The 22,790-nt window shown below is 45.8% G+C and overlaps 1 protein-coding gene across 1 annotated transcript in view; it reads right to left on the reverse strand.

The window, feature by feature from the left end:
* The window catches only part of LOC124594618 (elastase-1-like), a 91,857-nt gene that overhangs the window by 54,120 nt on the left and 14,947 nt on the right, over nucleotides 1–22,790 (reverse strand). Inside the window, exon 2 of the mRNA XM_047132990.1 lies at nucleotides 3,547–3,677. Coding sequence (XP_046988946.1) covers nucleotides 3,547–3,677 — 131 coding nt within the window. The remainder of the gene's footprint in view (nucleotides 1–3,546; nucleotides 3,678–22,790) is intronic.

Below are 22,790 nucleotides of genomic sequence, written 5' to 3' on the forward strand. Positions count from 1 at the left end.
TCCTGTCTTCCGGGGGGGTTGTCGTCTGTCATGACGGTCGATCGTGTCACCTCTGCGTAATTGAGGGGGAGGGCCGTGAGCGTAGGAGGTGGTGTCGTGTCATGCAATGGAAGTTGTGTAATCCGACGTTGAATACACGCCGAGCGGACATGACCCTCCTGGCCGCAACCAGAACAAGTACGAGGTTGGCCGTCGTACATTATTATTGCTCGACAGCCACCTATGACTAAGTAGGACGGCACGTGTTTCTTTAATTCAATTTTCACTTGTCGGACGCCGTTGAGGACTTGGTACGTCTCGAAGGTGTTCCATTTTTCGGCCACGTGGCTAATTACCGTCCCATAAGGGCGGAAAGCTGAGGTAACGACGTCCGGTGGTACTTCGAAAGGGAGTTCGAAGACTCTTAGTGTGCGTAATCCTAGTCCAGCATGGTCAACAGTAACCTCTCCGATGTGACCATCGGAGTGTTTGAACTTGAGAGTGTTCGCGCATCTGTTCACAACTGCGTGACATAACTCGTCATCGACCATCTTGACGTAAACGACGCTGCTTGTGATGGATAGGTGGATACCGATGATGTGCTGTGTTGGTATTTGAACTTCGTCACGGATAAATCGTTCGACTTCAAAGGCTCGTGGTCGTGCGTAGTCGGGCTGGAAGCTGATCTTGATGGTAGCTTTTCTGTACGAATGAGCCATGGCGACTCAGTGTTAACGGACGCGAGTATTAGCTGCGGCGAGGAAGTAAACAAACTACGCGCGCTCGCGACTCTGCCGACGGGACCGCGACTCTGCGGACGGGACGTAAACAAGACGTCCTCGCCGCTCACCGGCCGAAAGCAGACTGACAACACCGGTAATAGACAACCATGCTCTAATCATAGTATGTTAGCTCCTACAGGAAACCTTAATGGTAGATATGTTACTAATTGAAATTTAATTATAACAAATTGTACCAAGAACAATGCGTTTTGGGTGGATCTTCACTGTGTCGCTGGCTTCAAATAGCCTACTCTCGTAATACGCAAGTTACAATAATTCTTTTGCCACGAATATGATGTTTCTCATTATTTTATTGCAACGAATGACAGAGTTAACAACGGGTTTTCGAGTGATTCTCAATTTGCTGGTGCACAGAAACGGCATATATACACTCCTGGAAATGGAAAAAAGAACACATTGATACCGGTGTGTCAGACCCACCATACTTGCTCCGGACACTGCGAGAGGGCTGTACAAGCAATGATCACACGCACGGCACAGCGGACACACCAGGAACCACGGTGTTGGCCGTCGAATGGCGCTAGCTGCGCAGCATTTGTGCACCGCCGCCGTCAGTGTCAGCCAGTTTGCCGTGGCATTCGGAGCTCCATCGCAGTCTTTAACACTGGTAGCATGCCGCGATAGCGTGGACGTGAACCGTATGTGCAGTTGACGGACTTTGAGCGAGGGCGTATAGTGGGCATGCGGGGGGCCAGGTGGACGTACCCCGAATTGCTCAACACGTGGGGCGTGAGGTCTCCACAGTACATCGATGTTGTCGCCAGTGGTCGGCGGAAGGTGCACGTGCCCGTCGACCTGGGACCGGACCGCAGCGACGCACGGATGCACGCCAAGACCGTAGGATCCTACGCAGTGCCGTAGGGGACCGCACCGCCACTTCCCAGCAAATTAGGGACACTGTTGCTCCTGGGGTATCGGCGAGGACCATTCGCAACCGTCTCCATGAAGCTGGGCTACGGTCCCGCACACCGTTAGGCCGTCTTCCACTCACGCCCCAACATCGTGCAGCCCGCCTCCAGTGGTGTCGCGACAGGCGTGAATGGAGGGACGAATGGAGACGTGTCGTCTTCAGCGACGAGAGTCGCTTCTGCCTTGGTGCCAATGATGGTCGTATGCGTGTTTGGCGCCGTGCAGGTGAGCGCCACAATCAGGACTGCATACGACCGAGACACACAGGGCCAACACCCGGCTTCATGGTGTGGGGAGCGATCTCCTACACTGGCCGTACACCACTGGTGATCGTCGAGGGGACACTGAATAGTGCACGGTACATCCAAACCGTCATCGAACCCATCGTTCTACCATTCCTAGACCGGCAAGGGAACTTGCTGTTCCAACAGGACAATGCACGTCCGCATGTATCCCGTGCCACCCAACGTGCTCTAGAAGGTGTAAGTCAACTACCCTGGCCAGCAAGATCTCCGGATCTGTCCCCCATTGAGCATGTTTGGGACTGGATGAAGCGTCGTCTCACGCGGTCTGCACGTCCAGCACGAACGCTGGTCCAACTGAGGCGCCAGGTGGAAATGGCATGGCAAGCCGTTCCACAGGACTACATCCAGCATCTCTACGATCGTCTCCATGGGAGAATAGCAGCCTGCATTGCTGCGAAAGGTGGATATACACTGTACTAGTGCCGACATTGTGCATGCTCTGTTGCCTGTGTCTATGTGCCTGTGGTTCTGTCAGTGTGATCATGTGATGTATCTGACCCCAGGAATGTGTCAATAAAGTTTCCCCTTCCTGGGACAATGAATTCACGGTGTTCTTATTTCAATTTCCAGGAGTGTACATATAGGCTTGAAATGAAAGCCAATATGGCGCCACACAACTCTGTACTGAAGGGAGACGGCGTGCGTGTGACGTAGGTGGCGTTGTGCCACCTCATTGGTCAACGCTCAGACGCACGCTCAGAATATCTGACAGGCCAGATATTGCTCTGCACGTTCTGAAAGACTCCCGAACGTGCTGTTCCACGCTAAGACATCAGAAACTCGGCACGCTCAACGCTCAACGTTCGGATGCACGGTCCGTGTGCCGACGGCTTAACGCGCTGCTTCCCGAGCGGGAAGGCGTGTCGGTCCCTGGCACGAATCCGCCCAGCGGATTAGGGTCGATGTCCGGTGTGATGGCCAGCCTGTGGATGGTTTTTAAGGCTGTTTTCGTCTTCCTCGGCGAATGCGCGCTGGCTCCCTTTATTCCGCCTCAGTTACACCGTGTCAAGCAATTGCTGCACAAACACCATTTCCATGTATGCGTACAATGTAATTACTCTACCATGCAAACATTTCGGGTTACACTGGGCTGGTATGAGACGTTCCTGGGGAGAGGTTAGGTGGGAGGGGGTCCACTGGGGGCAGAACCGCACAATAACCCTGGTTTGGGTGTAGGTCGGTGGTGGGGTGGGTGGACTGCTTGGCCTGTTGTGGGGCTGTAATCCACTGAGGCCTACAGCGAGACGAAGTCTCTCCGTCGTTTCTAGGTCCCCGGTTTAATACATACATACATAAAATATCGGCTTCGTTTTCATAACTGTGGTAAACTCAGACTAACTTGGGTTATTTTCTTCCCTCACACAGACGGCATATGGCCTTCTCTCAATAAGGACTGCGTAGACGACGACGTTGTCGATAAATGTCTGCTACTCGTTCCCACGGTCGAGCGAACAAACTGCAGGATCACTAGAGGTCAAACATCATCTACAACAGTAAACGCGTTGAAAAATAGTGTCGCAGAGCTGTACATTTTAGAGTCGTATACTTACGTAGTATGTGGAGTTCTGAGCACAGTGGGCGGCGGTGAGGACGGCAGAGATGGAGATGAGGGCTCCGCCGCAGCTGTGGTGCCTGGTACCCAAGGCAGAGACCTGCAGCGACGCCTGGTACGGAAACTGCCCTGCAACATTGCATACGTGGGCTTACAGTCACGTCATTCAAAATGGTTCAAATGGCTCTGAGCACTATGGGACTTAACTTCTGAGGTCATCAGTCCCCTAGAAATTAGAACTACTTAAACCTAACTAACCTAAGGACATCACACACATCCATGCCCGTGGCGGGATTCGAACCTGCGACGGTAGCGGTCGCGTGGTTCCAGACTGTAGCGCCTAGAACCACTCGGCCACTCCGGCCGGCGTCATTCAAAATTGGAAGTTTGGAAATTGGGGCCTGTATCTGACATACGATAACTGACCGAAATAATGAATTAAGTGAGAATTAACTGAAACAATAATCACAACTGATTCGGTTTAGTCCGATGAAAAAAACGTTTGACAAGCAATAATAATATTACTGTTGTAAAATCTAGGCACATCTGATAAAAAGGTCTGGGTTAAGACTCTCCTAATCAAAAACTCCTCCCGAACAGGCCTTGAAGGCCCAACGGTACCGACCTTCCTTCCGCCGTGTCATGATCAGTCCACGTGCATCACTGTATACGGATATGGAGGGGCGTGTGGTCAGCACACCGCTCTCAGTTTACGAGACCGGAGCCGCTACTTCTCAATCAAGTAGCTCCTCGGTTTGCCTCACCCCGCTTGCAACAAACAGCGATCGGCACATCGGATGGTCACCCATCCCAGTCTTAGCCCAGCCCGACAGCGCTTAACTTCGGTGATCTGACGGAACCTGTACTACCACTGCGGCAAGGCTGTTGGCTTCCCAGTCACGCAAATGAAACAATTTTCAGTCGTAAAGCCGTTCTGTGATTGTCGTGAGTTTAGTAGAAACAATAGGTTATGCTAAAGAACGGGACGCATTGAACCGGTGGTCGGAGTTGACAGTAAGCAGGTCCCTAAATGTGTATGCAGGTTTTCAAAGTGAGACTTGAAGCTATGAAAGTGCATAAAATGGCTTTTATATTGGAATATATTGATGAACATCCTTAAGTAAATAGGAATCAACTGGAGAGATGGGAGACTTATAAGGAACTTGCACCTACATCTACATCTACATCTACATACATACTTCGCAATCCACCATACGGTGCGTGGCGGAGACTACCTCGTACCACAACTAGCGTCTTCTTTCCCTGTTCCACTCCCAAACAGAACGAGGGAAAAATGACTGCATAGATGCCTCTGTACGAGCCCTAATCTCTCTTATCTTACTTTTGTGGCCTTTCCGCGAAATGTAAGTTGGCGGCAGTAAAATTGTACTGCAGTCAGCCTCAAATGCTGGTTCTCTAAATTTCCTCAGTAGCGATTCACGAAAAGAACGCCTCCTTTCCTCCAGAGACTCCCACCCGAGTTCCTGAAGCATTTCCGTAACACCTACCAGTAACAAATCTGGCAGCCCGCCTCTGAGTTGCTTCTATGCCCTCCCTCAATCCGACCTGACAGGGATCCCAAACGCTCGACCAGTACTGAAGAATAGGTGGTATTAGTGTTTTATAAGCAGTCTCCTTTACAGATGAACCACATCTTCCCAAATTCTACCAATGAACCGAAGACGACTATCCGCCTTCCCCACAACTGCCATTACATGCTTGGGTTGTCCCGCTTCATATCGCTCTGCAATGTTACGCCCAAACATTTAATCGACGTGACTGTGTCAAGCGCTACACTACTAATGGATTATTCAAACATTACGGGATTATTTTGCCTATTCATCAGCATTAATTTACATTTACCTATATTTAGAGTTAGCTGCCAATCTTTACACCAATCACAAATCCTGTCCAAGTCATCTTGTATCCTCCTACAGTCACTCAACGACGACACCTTCCCGTACACCACAGCATCGTCAGCAAACAGCCGCACATTGCGATCCACCCTATCCAAAAGATCATTTGTGTAGATAGAAAACAACAGCGGACTTACCACACTTCCCTGGGGCACCTCCGATGAACACTCACCATCGAGGACAAAGGGTAAAGGTACGACTGAACTATGGAGAAACGAATAGGAAGGGGAGTAAGACAAGGATGTTGTCTGTCGCCAAGTCTCTTCAACCTGTATGGAGAAATGCTGGTGAGAGAAGCGCTTAAATGATGCGGAAACTTCAAAGTAGGAGGACGTCTCATCAACACCATCAAGTATGCAGGCGACCTGGTAGTGCTCGCCAAAATTCAGAGACAGCTGCAAGAGATGATGAACAATTTGGTGGAAACGGGAAGAAAGTACGGCATGGAAATCAGCGTCGAAAAATCAAAAGTGATGCGCATATCAAAACGTGAGAAACACTTGAAGATAACTGTTGACAATCGGGAACTGGAAAATGTGAATACCTGGGAATTTTTATCACAAAGGATGCCCACTGCACAAACGAAATATGAGCAAGAATCACCATGGCCAAAGCTGCTTTCAACAAGAAGAGGACTCTGCTGACCAGCAAGTTGAGTTTGGGATTGAGGAAAAAAGTGATAAAGTGCTACATATGGAGCACTGCACTGTATCGAGCAGAGACATGGACCATGAGATCGAAGGAGAAAAAATACTTAGAAAGCTTTGAAATGTGGTGCTGGAGGAGAATGGAAAAGATCAAGTGGACAGATCGCATAAAAAATGACGATTTACTGCGAAGAGTAGGAGAGAAGGGAAGTATTCTGCGTACAATTCTTCAGAGAAAGGCCAGCTGGATTGGACATGTACGAGGGACTCATACATGATGTCATCGAAGGGAAACTCAGAGGAAACGCAGGACGAGGAAGAAGAAGAAGAATCCAACATATGGACGACATGAAAGATGGAAGGGGATACAATAAAGGAAGAAACTGATTACAGGGAACAGTGGAATCAGAAATTCTCCGTACGAAGACATGGACCTGCTACTAGGCAGAATACTACATAACAATAATAATAATAATAAAATCTTTCGGCATCGTCCCTCATTTGCGACGTTTATCTCACCACAGTAAACTGTAGGTTGATGCTGAAGTTGCTACAGCGACCCCTGGCAATAGATAAGTGCACATCAGCCAGAAATCTTTGTAAGTACCTCAATACACCTTGTATGGCGGCGTTGCAGCACAATCTGAGATCTAGATGAAACAGTGGAGACTCTCTATAGAGAAGTAATTTCGTGCCAAGTGATCCCTAAAAGGATACCTCGCATTTCCGCGTTTGCACTCTTTATCCTTAGAAATCGCCCCTCCCTTTCACTTGCCTATCCGTCAGGCGGTCAACCAGCAACGAGAGCTACCATTTAAAGGCATTTGAAAAATGGTTCAGATGGCTCTGAGCACTATGGGACTTTACATCTGAGGTCATCAGTCCCCTAGAACTTAGAACTACTTAAACCTAACTAACCTAAGGACATCACACACATCCATGCCCGCGGCAGGATTCGAATCTGCGACAGTAGCGGTCACGCGGTTCCAAACTGAAGCGCCTAGAACCGCTCGGCCACTTCGGCCGGCTAAAGGCATTTCACTCTCTTTCAAATTCTCTCTGTGGCCAATGAGGTGGGTCCTCGTCGGCACAGTCGAGTTTCTCTGTCAAACCTCTACTTTATTCATATTAGCAGGCTATGGCAGTTTCAATGCTGTGTTAAACATTAGTTCTGAAGCCAGCGTTCAGCGGCGTCTCACGCCTATGAGGTGTCTCAAAACTGTCGGACCCCCACTCAATTTCCCAAGTAGAATATATAGCGTCCGGTAGTATCCGGAGAGTGCCTTCCTGGACTTCACTAAAAGCGCCTTTCCTTCTCATTCGACTTCTAGGTTGTAAAAGTGGTGATGCCTGGGAGGGGGAGGTACCTTGCGCCACAGGCGATGTTACTTGTGGTTTGCCTGCAGTGTTTTGAGGTGACCTTCCCACCTGCCGGCGCTGCCTTCTGGGAATCTCTCCAAGCACTGTCGCCTCTGTGACTCGACGACTCCGCCACCTCTATCCATTCTGCTCCTTTGTGAAAGACACGTAAATCGAAATAAGAGAACAAATGAAGAGTAAATTATATCTATCTACATCTACATCAATACTCCGCAAGCCACCTGACGGTGTGTGGCGGAGGGTACCCTGAGTACCTCTATCGGTTCTTCCTTCTATTCCAGTCTCGTATCGTTCGTGGAAAGAAGGATTGTCGATATGCTTCTGTGTGGGCTCTAATCTCTCTGATTTTATCCTCATGGTCTCTTCGCGAGATATACGTAGGAGGGAGCAACATACTGCTTGACTCTTCGGTGAAGGTATGTTCTCGAAACTTTAACAGAAGCCCGTACCGAGCTACTGAGCGTCTCTCCTGCAGAGTCTTCCACTGGAGTTTATCTATCATCTCCGTAACGCTTTCGCGATTACTAAATGATCCTGTAACGAAGCACGCTGCTCTCCGTTGGATCTTCTCTCTCTCTTCTATCAACCCTATCTGGTACGGATCCCACACTGCTGAGCAGTATTCAAGCAGTGGGCGAACAAGCATACTGTAGCCTACTTCCTTTGTTTTAGGATTGCATTTCCTTAGGATTCTTCCAATGAATCTCAGTCTGGCATCTGCTTTACCGACGATCAACTTTATATAATCATTCCATTTTAAATCATTCCTAATGCGTACTCCCAGATAATTTATGGAGTTAACTGCTTCCAGTTGCTGACCTGCTATTTTGTAGCTAAATAATAAGGAATCTATCTTTCTATGTATTCGCGGCACATTACACTTGTCTACATTGAGATTCAATTGCCATTCCCTGCACCATGCGTCAATTCGCTGCAGATCCTCCTGCATTTCAGTACAATTTTACATTGTTACAACCTCCCGATACACCACAGCATCATCTGCAAAAAGCCTCAGTGAACTTCCGATGTCATCCACCAGGTCATTTATGTATATTGTGAATAGCAACGGTCCTATGACACTCCCCTGCGCCACACCTGAAATCACTCTTACTTCGGAAGACTTCTCTCCTTTGAGAATGACATGCTGCGTTCTGTTATCTAGGAACTCCTCAATCCAATCACACAATTGGTCTGATAGTCCATATGCTCTTACTTTGTTCATTAAACGACCGTAGGGAACTGTATCGAACGCCTTGCGGAAGTCAAGAAGCACGGCATCTACCTGTGAGCCCTTGTCTAGGGCCCCCTGAGTCTCGTGGACGAATAGCGCGAGCAGGGTTTCACACGACCGCCTTTTTCGAAACCCATGCTGATTCCTACAGCGTAGATTTCTAATCTCCAGAAAAGTCATTATACTCGAACATAATACGTGTTCCAAAATTCTACAACTGATCGACGTTAGAGATATAGGTCTATAGTTCTGCACATCTGTTCGACGTCCCTTCTTGAAAACGGGGATGACCTGTGCCCTTTTCCAATTCTTTGGAACGCTACGCTCTTCTAGAGACCTACGGTACACCGCTGCAAGAAGGGGGGCAAGTTCCTTCGCGTACTCTGTGTAAAATCGAACTGGTATCCCATCAGGTCCAGCGGCCTTTCCTCTTTTGAGCGATTTTAATTGTTTCTTTATCCCTATGTCGTCTATTTCGATATCTACCATTTTGTCATCTGTGTGACAATCTAGAGAAGGAACTACAGTGCACTCTTCCTCTGCGAAACAGCTTTGGAAAAAGACATTTAGTATTTCGGCCTTTAGTCTGTCATCCTCTGTTTCAGTACCATTTTGGTCACAGAGTGTCTGGACATTTTTTTTTTTTGATCCACATACCGCTTTGACATAAGACCAAAATTTCTTAGGATTTTTTGCCAAGTCAGTACATAGAACTTTACTTTCGAATTCATTGAACGCCTCTCGCATAGCCCTCCTCACACTACATTTCGCTTCGCGTAATTTTTGTTTGTCTTCCAGGCTTTGGCTATGTTCATGTTTGCTGTGAAGTTCCCTTTGCTTCCGCAGCAGTTTTCTAACTCGGTGGTTGTACCACGGTGGCTCTTTTCCATCTCTTACGATCTTGCTTGGCACATACTCATCTAACGCATATTGCACGATGGTTTTGAGCTTTGTCCACTGATCCTCAACACTATCTGCACTTGAGACAAAACTTTTGTGTTGAGCCGTCAGGTACTCTGTAATCTGCTTTTTGTCACTTTTGCTAAACAGAAAAATCTTCCTACCTTTTTTAATATTTCTATTTACGACTGAAATCATCGATGCAGAAACCGCTTTATGATTGCTGATTCCCTGTTCTGCGTTAACTGTTTCAAATAGTTCGGGTCTGTTTGTCACCAGAAGGTCTAGTATGTTATCGCCACGAGTCGGTTCTCTGTTTAACTGCTCAAGGTAGTTTTCAGATAAAGATATACTAGTCAGTTGCCCACAGTCACTAGTACCGATATGGATATCATATTTCTAAGTACTGATTAATGATTCTAATCGAATGAGTCTTTGAATTATAGTTTTACATACACCATAGAACTGTTTCCGAAAAAATAATCGTGTAACACGTAGGTAAATGGCACCGATCTTTGGCTAATCGAAGATTACAAATGACGTATTTCTGGCACATATACGCCATGGACATATTCCGCAGTGGCGTGACAGTCAAAGCGTGCAGTTGTGGGCCCCTATGCCAGTGGATTATGAATCAAAGTTCCTCCATATGGCAGTGGGTTATGAATCAAAGTTCGTTCAGGCTGGCGAAAGTTCGCATCATAGATTTATTAATTCTCCCATATCGAGAGAGCAGCTTCACTTGACATTAGAAGGCTCTCACTGATTCCTGAATCTTAAGTGGCCACGTGGTTGTCACTGAAAACGAAAGAGCTGTGTGACATTGTTAGATGTGATGTTTTGAAGGATTGTTCAGGCACATATTCATAGTGATTTTTCTGCCTCCACACACAATTTCCCTTTTCCGTTTGATGAAACAAACGTATCTCACTCTAAAAAGTCTGTTTACAGTTCAGTGTCATGTTTGCTCTGTATGATTATGGAAGAAGCGTGTGTGTGTGTGTGTGTGTGTGTGTGTGTGTGTGTGTGTGTGTGTGTGTGAATTTCTAAGGCGCCAAGCTGCTGAGGTCATCGGACCATAGAATTACACACTACTTAAACTAACTTATGCTAAGAACAACACAAACACCTATGCCCGAGGGGGGACTCGAACCTCCGGCGGGAGCGGCCGCGCAATCCGTGACATGTAATTTACGATTATTAAGAGGACCTGGAAGGTCCTGTACCTTCAATGTTAAATGTAGGGAACATATTCTTATGAACTATTTACACCAGAATGATGAAACTTTTACAGTAGCGCAGTACATATATTTATCATCATGTACCATAGGGATTCAAATTTATTGCGATTTTCTGGGAAGACATTAATTATTTTGTTACTGAAAATAATTGACTCATTTTAGGTATAATATCTTTTAAACAAAGTCTGTCATCGATTCAGAATGACAAAAGGGCTATGATAAAAAGTGTTTACGGAGACTGTTTACATTCCCTGAAAGTTTGAACTAGGTATCTCTAATAGTTTAGGAGGAAATATTCCTTATATGGCAAAAAAGTGAACTTGTGAAAAACGAAGTTCGAAGTTAACTAACATTTTAGTGGAGTCCAGCTCCATAAGAGGGGGTTTCACTGTCAGTAGACATCTCCCCAACTAGCCTTCTTTTCACATCTTCCGTTCTTTGTTTGGCTTGCCTATCACACGCCTTTTCTTTCTTTTCGGCAGCCCGTTTCTTCTCATTGTCTATCGAGTTGCACTCACCCTATACTTTACGGGCACATTTTCCAACCTTTGCAGCACATTACATTTTATAACGATAACTTTGTTATGCTTAGAAACGCCTTAATATGCTCCAAAATGAAGAACATGAATTTCCACAAACATATTTTTTGGGATCTGGTCCAAATTACATTACTCACAGTCTCATTTATCTTTGTGTACGTCCATGGAACCATTTCTTCAACAGGTCAGTTGCATAAATATCTCTGAAAATTGGTTTTTATAGTTTCTGTGATGGGCAACGGCCTTGTGGCAGTGGTAGAACCGGTTCCGTCAGATCACCGAAGTTCAGCGCTGTCAGGCTGGGCTAACACTGGGGTGGGTGACCAGACGGTGCGCCGAGCGCTGTTTGCAAGCGGGATGCACTCAGTCCTTTTGACGCAAACCGTGGAGTTACTTGACTGAGAAGTAGCGGCTCCGATCCCGTAAACTGGCATAGGGCCGGGAGAGCGGTGTGCTGACCACATGCTCCTCCACATCTTCATCCAGTGACGCCTATGGATTGAGGATGACACGGCGGCCCGTAGGTACCGTTGGGCCTTCATTGTCTGTTCGGGCAGAGTCTCTATGACAGCTTTTGGTAGACTGTGATGACGCTTCTATACAATTTCAGATACCTGATATTTGTTGTACTTGTGGTTGATGCTGAAGTTGCTACAGCGACCCCTGGTTTCTTACTGTACTGTGGTTCCTTGTCGGGCGATAAGCCTATCAGTCTCAAATTGGCCTATTTCAACATATTCTGAACAAAATGAAACACTGTGATGACAGTTAGCATTATGGAGACAGATTTCTGCTGCAACTCCTATGTGTCAAATGGCTCTGAACACTATGCACTATGGGACTTAACTTCTAAGGTCATCAGTCCCCTAGAACTTAGAACTAATTAAACCTAACTAACCTAAGGACATCACACACATCCATGCCCGAGGCAGGATTCGAACCTGCGACCACAGCGGTCGCGCGGTTCCAGACTGTAGCGCCTAGAACCGCTCTGCCACCCACGCCGGCCTCCCATGTGTCACTTGAAATTTATTGACATACTCAATTTCCAACATTCCTAATACAATACTGAACTTTCTATCACCTTTGAGAGCTATAAGTGTTAATTTCGTGTTTTGTTCACATTATCCTCACTACACTCCTTCAATAAACTGCAGCTGTTCCATACAACGTCCTAATAGTATTGGATACAGAAGTAGATTTCTCTTTGTGAATAACTTTTCTACTTTCAGCATCATTTCCCTTGTTACAGTTCCACTGGTACAGTTCCCATCAGGCTTCTTCCTGCTACTAAATCGAGGCATGTTACCCAGTAGAAATGCAATAGAAATCATGAACTAACCAGCAAATGCCGAATGTAAACAACAGTATCCAAAGAATGTGATATGCAGACAAAGCAATTGCCAGTACAAGAATTTTGCGTCACGTACATAATATAAACTCTTTGGAAAGACGAGGAGTTTTGACTAAGGATGTTTTCAATGACCACGAATCCTCAGAAATGACAGCTCGCGACAAACCCACTATAGCACATTACTCAAAATAATATCTTTAATACTTGGGGTTGAGCTACAGGGAAGATTAATATATCATTTTAAAGAGGAAATGCTGTAGCATTTTGTTTCACAGTAACCTGAAAATCCAAAATTTCATCATTTTTAAGTTCTAGGCCCCATTGAGATAGCTTTATACAAACAGTGTTCAGTTGACTCAGAATTGTTTATTCCGGGCTGGGATGCCAGTGGCAACCTGGGCGTAGATGTTGCCTTGTGTGGCGTCATGGTAGCATCCGCTGGGTCACAGGGCACAGATGTGTAGACACAGATGAATGTCAGTCGTGCTAGGGTAGTACAAAGCAGATCCTTCATTCATTTTTTTCTTTTTTTAAATGAGTTAGCGCTATTGGGCACTGATTGTTTGCAAACCAGCTCCGGCGCGGAATTTCAGTAACAAATTAAGCTGTGTTGGAATGGGCTAGTACCTGTGACCTATTTACTAGTTGCTAGTGTAATTTTCAAGAGCACCTTAGTTCCCGACATATTGAATAATTTACTTCAGTATTTGTTTAAATGAGCTATTGCTCATAGGAATCAGTAATTTGCAAATTGGCAAGAGCCGGGTATTTGAATAACAGATTTAATTATGTTTGAATGGGCTAGCGCCTGTGATCTATTTGCTTGTTGTTAATCAGTTTTCAATAACGACCTGCCACCCGACATTTTGAGTAATTTCCTTTTTTTAGTGAGACACTGCTCGTAGGAGTCAATTATTTGCAAATGAGCGAAAGTCGGTATTTTAATAATAAAACTAAAACTGTTTATATGTGAGTTAGTGCCCGTAAGCCATTTGAAATTTGCCGGTTCAGGTTTTAAACGCGGTCCCCTACCTGACATCTTGAGTCACTACCATTTATCCTGTATTGGTTGCTTAAAAAACTAGTGGTCGTATATGTTCAATTCTGTCGTTGCTGTTTCGTAAGTATTTTGATCTATAAATCGACTGAGTATTTTCAGTATTTTCAAGTGGCCTACCAACCATTAGATAATTTATGTCATAAAAGTTATCGCGCATTTTCAGAGAGCTATTGCCCATGAGCTGACTATCCATCAAAATTCTTGGGATATTCTATTGCTCAGTAACAAGCTGTGTATACCTTGTTCCATAAAAACACGGGAGAACTGCCGGATATCAGTAACTTCCTGCCACGATATTGCGGCGCAGAGTCTTCTGGCCATCTTCAGGCGAATGCCACTGTACTAGTACTGGCGAGTACGCACTGAGCTCCGCTATTTAAAGCCGTACTGACAAGGGAACCTCCCCATCACACCCCCCTCAGATTTAGTTATAAGTTTGCACAGGAATAGGCCTTGAAAAACTGAACACAGATCCATCGAGAAAACAGGAAGAAGTTGTGTGGAACTGTGGAAAAAATAAGCAAAATATACAAACTGAGTAGTCCATGCGTAACATAGGCAACATCAAGTAAACTGTGAGCTTACGAGCGCCGTGGTCCCGTGGTTAGCGTGAGCAGCTGCGAAACGAGAGGTCCTTGGTTCAAGTCCTGTCTCGAGTGAAAAGTTTAATTTTTTATTTTCAGACAATTATCAAAGTTCAGGTACTCACACATAATCGACTTCGCTATCCAAAATTCCAGCACATGTTCAGATTTGCTTGGACATATGCAGGATTTGACGGTCTACACATGAAAACATTTGAAAAACGTAAAAAACATATGTTTTGACAGGGCACAGGGAAAACTGTGCGACTGTGAAACTGTTGCATTCATTTGTTGCAGTTTATGTCACAAACTCTTATGTTTTCATCACTTTTTTGGGAGTGATTATCACATCCACAAGAAAACCTAAATCGGGCAAGGTGGAAGAATCATTTTACCCATTCGCCAAGTGTGCAAGTTAGGTGGATCGACAACATATTCCTGTCATGTGACGCACATGCCGTCACCAGTGTCGTATAGAATTTATCAGACGTGTTTTCCTGTGGAGGAATCGGTTGACCTATGACTTTGCGATCAAATATTTTCGGTTCCTATTGGAGAGGCACGTCCTTTCGTCTACTAATCGCACGGTTTTGCGGTGCGGTCGCAAAACACAGACAGTAAACTTATTACAGTGAACAGAGACGTCAATGAATGAACGGACAGATCGTAACTTTGCGAAAATAAAGAAATTAAAATTTTCGCTCGAGGGAAGACTCGAACCTAAGATCTCTCGTTCAGCAGTTGCTCATTCTAACCACGGGACCACGGCGCTCCTCAGCTCACAGTGTCCTTGATGTTGCGTATCTTACTCATGGACTACTCAGTTTGTATATTTTGCTTATTTATTCATAGTTTCACACAACTTCTTGCTGTTTTTTCGATTGATCTGTGTTCAGTTTTTCAAGGCCTATCCACTGTGTCAATTTATAACTAAATCTGAGGGGGGTGCGATGGGGAGGTTCCCTTGTGAGGTGACATTGCGCATGCGCTGCTCAGCGTGCGCGTTCATAACGGCTCCGTGCGCTGCGCCTCGCGCCCTCCACTGTGAAAGCCTGGCGCATCGGTACCAGGTCGATTTCCATCTTTAAACAGATAACTACGTCGTCTACGAAGCTTCTCTAGAACAGGATTCCAAGCAGAGTTTAGCTGATATCCGCTATCTCGATTGATGAGAGTCTCGTTGTCAGACAATCTTATTTCCACAGATTCATTGATAATCGAGCTCCAAAAGTTTGATGTGTGGGCCAAAATTTTTGTGTCGTTGTAATTCATGGAATGGTCTGTGGAAATACAACGTGTATACCTTGTTTGTCAATTAAATCTCTTAACTAGAAACTGTTCAGTGGTTTTCCGCTCCCGAACCCGTGAGTCCATCAAAGCTACCAGACCCAAGGTATCACCCCACTCCGGTCCTTCCTGGTCTCAAAGGGGGAGGGTTTTCACTGTCTATATCTGAATGCAAGTATTCAGGGAGCCATATGCCAAGATGCTTAACATTCTGTATTCATTCCACTTGTCTAGTAACAAAAGACTGAGTTACATTTGCAAGTGACTCTAGTTCTCGTGTTACAACATATTCCGCTTTGTTAATAATACCTGTTAATGGAAACTTTGACTTAGCATCTTCTACTCAACGAGTAGCTCGTTATACCCCAGATTTTGTTGTCCAGATATTTACGTAGTACCAGTTTTGACTGATTCGAAATGAATAATAGCATCAAACTACTACCAAGCCTTCAACTCTTGGGCGTGGCTGTGTTTATTAAGTGTCTAGTTCACATTTCGCGGAAAGTAGAGTGAAGTTGTGGCAGTTGGGCCGAATAGCACTTGTGCGAAGAAGGTCTGTGTTGACATTTCTGTGGAGCAGGACTGTTGATGTTTTTAAAAATATCAGGAAATCGATATATTGATATTTAAGAAATATCATTATCGGCTCTTGAAATATCGATATTTTATCAACAGCCCTACTGTGGAGTCCAATGCACTTTAGGGAGGTTTTGGTTCTTACCTTCGTTGGCTTCGCTAGCTCAAAGCCAGACTGTCACGTTCCAACGTCGCCTAAAACTCGGGATAACCTACAGATCGGTATGACACCACAATCAGGTTTTATGAATGTATCTGATTCTGTAGGGAAAAAGCCGCTTATCCCAACATGAGCCCGAGATTCCGCACAAATATCTCTCCGCAGAAGTGTTCCAACCTCAACAGAGAGGCCTTGTTCCTCTCCTTCTGGCAACATTAAGCCCTACACTCGCCACATCTAATACTTCAGAGATACCAGTTTATGTTGACATACCCGATTAACTGTTTTAGCCAATTAACACTGATAACGCAGCTGCCATGTTACACAGCTGCCACTAACTTTACAGTCACTGTCCATTATGATAATCCGGGCTGTTATGCCGTGGTCGGTTGATGAATTTTGGCTCAATTCCCAACGTTTCGTCCCCGTCTGCGGGAACATCTTCAAGGGGGCTGAGAATTGAGACAAAGTTCATCAACCGACCACGGCATAACAGCTCGGATAATCGTAATGGACATGACATTTCCGGCCGTGAAAGTCTACATTTTAGTATCAGACGCTTCTACGGGGAGCAGATGTCAAGAGAAGTGCGACGCCTGGAAGGACTCCAGAAGAAGACAGTGCAGCTTTTGTGTTCCCTCACATTCCTGTCTCGTTGCAGAGCCGTCGGCGTTATACCGAAGTTTCTGAAGATAAAGCGACTGTTCTATTCGGGAAAGGCACAACGCATTTTCAGAGGAGGCCTTACTACGAGAGCGCATTCAGCAGACCCGACGAGACTTGACAAGCACAAACTGTAAGTTAATGTCTCTCCATATTACTATCAGTAATTAACTGTGCAGCGGTGACTGGGATAAAATTGTTAGACTACTGCATGATACCATGTGGAAGCGTGTGTTGACAACGTCTAGTAGAGAGAATAAGAAGAAGTTTGATAATTTGCTACCTATTCAGACCTATTTAGACGTTTCCCGAACCGTCATCAGTTTATCCAAACTTTCGTTATCTGACTATGAGACATTTGTGCTTGCCAAGGGAGGAAAATTTGCTGTTAGTCCGCGTTTTGTGCCCACGGAAGAAATTATAGCCAGTGTAGAAGCAGGAACTCGCAGTGTGGATTCTGTAACAGCTGAAGAAATCCGTATAGTAACAGTGAGAATATTAGCCAATGCAAAACCGCCGAAGAGTGATATAACTGTGGGTCAGAGAAGAGCTTTAAAAATCCTGAATGACGACGATAATATTCTGATTCTCCCAGCTGACAAAGGAAGCGCAACGGTGGTTATGGATGTGGCCGACTATCAGAGTAAAATTACTGATCTACTGGATCCGCAAGCATATAGGAAGCTGAATAAGGACCCCACTAGCAACATTCTTAGAAATGTGTCGAGGTTAATAAAAAAGTCCTCCACTGAGGAGAGTGTACAGAAAAGTCTGTGCAAATCGGTTGCGCTACCAGCGAGGCTTTATGGATTGCCCAAAATTCATAAAGAAAATGTACCGTTAAGACCGATACTAAGTGCCATTGGTTCGCCCACCTACTCGTAGCCAAGTTTTTGACTACGCTGTTAAAACCACATGTGGGCCGTTCGGGCTCTTATATAAAGAATTCGGCACATTTCATCAGCAGATTGAAAGGCATAGTGGTCCAGCCGGAGGTCATATTGGTCAGCTTCGATGTGGTATCGCTGTTTACCATGGTTCCACATAATGGTGTATTGGAACAGCTGGATCGAATTTTTCCTGCCGATATTTCAGAACTGTTTAAGTGTTGTTTGACGACCACATACTTTAAGTGGAATGAACAGTTTTACGAGCAAACGGATGGCGTGGCTACGGGAAGCCCCCTAAGTCCTGTAATTGCAAACTTCTTTATGGAGTAATTCGAAGAACAGGCCTTAGATACTGCCAGCAAAAAACCAAATGTATGGTTCCGATACGTGGGTGACAGGTTTGTGCTGTGGAGACATGATAGGGAGGAACTAAGTCGGTTCCACGAACATCTGAACAGTATTAACTCGAGAATTCAGTTTACAATGGAGGAGGAGGTAGACGGCAAATAACATTTCCTCGATGTGCTGGTTTTTAGAAACAAAAATGGTAGTTTGGGCCACTCAGTATACCGTAAACCCACGCACACGAACCGTTATTTGCACCGGGATTCGAACCACCACCCACAACAGAAGCGGGGTGTTATCAAGATGTTAGCGGACAGAGCTAGAAATATTTGTGAACCTGAATTGCTCGACGCGGAGATGGAACATCTCTACAATGCACTAATGAGGAACGAATATTCGCCCGCCGAAATAAAACGTGCGCTGAGTCAGCCACGCAGAAATCATAGTGACGTACAGGCTACTGCAAAATCTAAGGTTTTCCTGCCATTTGTTAAAAATGTAACGGAACGAATAGGGAGGATCTTAACGAAGCGGAATATTATCGTAATTTACAAGCCCACCAGGAAAATACAGGAATACCTTAAGCCTGCCAAGGACGCTCGCAAACCATTGGAAAAAGCTGGAGTGTATAGGGTCCCATGCAGCTGTGAAGGTGTTTATGTGGGTACTACTAAAAGAACTGTTTCAAAACGTTTGGAAGAGCACAAGGGCAATTTAGAAGAGTTGAAACGGAACGATCAGCTGTTGCGGAGCATGCTTTCCAGCCAGGGAACCACCATATTCGTTTCTAGGAGACGCAAGTACTAGCTGCCACAAGCGCATATTACGAAATGCTCTACAGGGAAGCAATCGAAATCGCTAAACACCCTAATAATTTCAATCTAAAGGAGGAGGGCGTGAAATTAAACGGTGTATGGATGCCGGTGTTAACGAAGATGTGTACCACCCGTCCAATACTGGGTGAGGGCAACGACGCCAATTGCACTGACGTTTTCAAAACACGTGACGTCACGCCGCGGCGCGGGAGCGCGCGGACACGGAATTTAGCGGCAGTCAGTAGCGAGCCAGTGGGTGTGTTGGACCTTCCATCGACCTACGGACCCCCTTGAAGATGTCTCCCGCATACGGGGACGAAACTTTGGGAATTGAGACAAAATTTGTCAACCGACTACGGCATAACAGCCCGGATAATAAATAATGGACATGACGTTTCCGGTCGTGAAAGTCTACATTTTAGTTTACAGTCACTGTTCATCTGGTTCCTTCACAACCAGTACTCACCGCTGGCAGCTTCCTGACCTCCATAGATACGACCGGCAACCACACCCAGACCCCTCGTGGGTCCAGTGTGTACCACGCGATGCAGGGGCAGCCTCATGCCTGTAACAAAGGAAAGATAACTAGTGCACACCTCGCAGTTGCCGATCAGTGTAAAAAAAAAAGGTCAAAATGGCTCTAAGCACTATGAGACTTAACTTCTGAGTTCATCAGTCCCCTACACTTAGAACTACTTAAACTTAACGAACCTAAGTACATCACACAGTTCCATCCCCGAGGCAGGATTCGAACCTGCGACCGTTGCAGCAGCGCTGTTCCAGAATGAAGCACCTAGAATGGCTCGGCCACAGCGGCCGGCCCGATCACTGTAACTTCCTGGATTAGTGAAATACAGCAAACTTCTGAACTTAGGTAAATACACTCCTGGAAATGGAAAAAAGAACACATTGACACCGGTGTGTCAGACCCACCATACTTGCTCCGGACACTGCGAGAGGGCTGTACAAGCAATGATCACACGCACGGCACAGCAGACACACCAGGAACCGCGGTGTTGGCCGTCGAATGGCGCTAGCTGCGCAGCATTTGTGCACCGCCGCCGTCAGTGTCAGCCAGTTTGCCGTGGCATACGGAGCTCCATCGCAGTCTTTAACACTGGTAGCATGCCGCGACAGCATGGACGTGAACCGTATGTGCAGTTGACGGACTTTGAGCGAGGGCGTATAGTGGGCATGCGGGAGGCCGGGTGGACGCACCGCCGAATTGCTCAACACGTGGGGCGTGAGGTCTCCACAGTACATCGATGTTGTCGCCAGTGGTCGGCGGAAGATGCACGTGCCCGTCGACCTGGGACCGGACCGCAGCGACGCACGGATGCACGCCAAGACCGTAGGATCCTACACAGTGCCGTAGGGGACCGCACCGCCACTTCCCAGCAAATTAGGGACACTGTTGCTCCTGGGGTATCGGCGAGGACCATTCGCAACCGTCTCCATGAAGCTGGGCTACGGTCCCGCACACCGTTAGGCCGTCTTCCGCTCACGCCCCAACATCGTGCAGCCCGCCTCCAGCGGTGTCGCGACAGGCGTGAATGGAGGGACGAATGGAGACGTGTCGTCTTCAGCGATGAGAGTCGCTTCTGCCTTGGTGCCAATGATGGTCGTATGCGTGTTTGGCGCCGTGCAGGTGAGCGCCTCAATCAGGACTGCATACGACCGAGGCACACAGGGCCAACACCCGGCATCATGGTGTGGGGAGCGATCTCCTACACTGGCCGTACACCACTGGTGATCGTCGAGGGGACACTGAATAGTGCACGGTACATCCAAACCGTCATCGAACCCATCGTTCTACCATTCCTAGACCGGCAAGGGAACTTGCTGTTCCAACAGGACAATGCACGTCCGCATGTATCCCGTGCCACCCAACGTGCTCTAGAAGGTGTAAGTCAACTACCCTGGCCAGCAAGATCTCCGGATCTGTCCCCCATTGAGCATGTTTGGAACTGGATGAAGCGTCGTCTCACGCGGTCTGCACGTCCAGCACGAACGCTGGTCCAACTGAGGCGCCAGGTGGAAATGGCATGGCAAGCCGTTCCACAGGACTACATCCAGCATCTCTACGATCGTCTCCATGGGAGAATAGCAGCCTGCATTGCTGCGAAAGGTGTACTAGTGCCGACATTGTGCATGCTCTGTTGCCTGTGTCTATGTGCCTGTGGTTCTGTCAGTGTGATCATGTGATGTATCTGACCCCAGGAATGTGTCAATAAAGTTTCCCCTTCCTGGGACAATGAATTCACGGTGTTCTTATTTCAATTTCCAGGAGTGTAGTATTTGGTGAGCCCATCATATATTTTATTATTGTAAAGAGTATTATTGGACACCGGAAAATATTAGCCACTTGGCAACAGTCAAAGAACCTATACTCAGTAGGAAACATGTATTGTATGAAAGGAAAAGCGGTAGAAATAGGTAAACAAAGTTTGGGAAAAATGTATAGATAGCCAGTGGAAATCCTAAAAACAGAATATCAACAGTCGAAGCTTTGGTCAGCTTAAGGAACATCAAGGTAATGTCAAAACTTCAGTGAACTGATACATGTAAAATGTTGAGTTTTGTCGTGAAACCGTTACAGTTTAGTACATGATTTTATACTAGAATTAAACCAGTTTTAAAATCAAAGTGAGTATAAACTTAGAGCAGAGGCGCGTGTATAAGCAATTTGAAAAAAAAAGTAAAACAGCCGTTATTAACTATGGAATTTCTCATAGAGAGAACAGTGTGAGCATTAAAAGCTCCATTGAAAGGAAGTAGCTCATGCAAAGACGGTCGTCTGTGCCTTCCTATTTTCTGTCAGCAAACCGCTCTTGTCTGATGCTTTAGTCTGTTGCAACGGTGCAGGACTTGAACTGATTCCTCTGCAGTGATCATGTCGAGAAACAATCCATCCTTATACCTCCTACGGGTAGTGGTTGGTAGCAGCAGACAGTCGCACACAGACGACATTAAATCCTCAGCTGATATTCCTTAGAATATGGGAACGACGGCTGGTATGGCCCACTTAAACCACCATTGAGATAAAACATTTGCTGTTGTTCTGAAATAAGGTATGACTGCACGTAACCTTTACTTGAACAGTTATTTTGATGTAAATGCAAAAGAAACAATTCTAACGAAAATGACAGACACCAAGATAAGATTGTCTGAGACTTTCGATTCTATGTGATAAGAAAACTGTCGGGTAGTACAGGCCATACAAGAAAATCCAGATTCCTTGAAATAAAAAACGTCGTTTCGTAGTTCACAAACAAAATAACCTCTTTTTATATCGGAAGTGAAAGACAATAAAGAACAGTTGGTTAAAAAGGTTTTCAGCTTATGGTCCAATGAACCCAACACAATGCATTAAACTTATAGACTTCGGTTTTCTGTAATACAGTTCTGGGTGCTTGTGATGTTACAAAATAAAAGTGATGTTGTTATTCAATGGAAAGTTGGAAATTAAGATTTAGCTTACTGTTTTATCAATCACAATTGGCGTAAGAATCATGGATTGACCATTGTCATAAAATATTGCATATTGAGATGTGATTAGTTTTTACTTGCAGTTTCGCGTGGCTTGAGGCAGTCTCAACTAGCGTGCTATTGATTAAGAAATTGCGTTATCGTCTTTCTAATTACTTCATGATC

The sequence above is a fragment of the Schistocerca americana genome, chromosome 2 (genome assembly GCF_021461395.2).
Source record: "Schistocerca americana isolate TAMUIC-IGC-003095 chromosome 2, iqSchAmer2.1, whole genome shotgun sequence".
Taxonomy (NCBI): domain Eukaryota; kingdom Metazoa; phylum Arthropoda; class Insecta; order Orthoptera; family Acrididae; genus Schistocerca; species Schistocerca americana.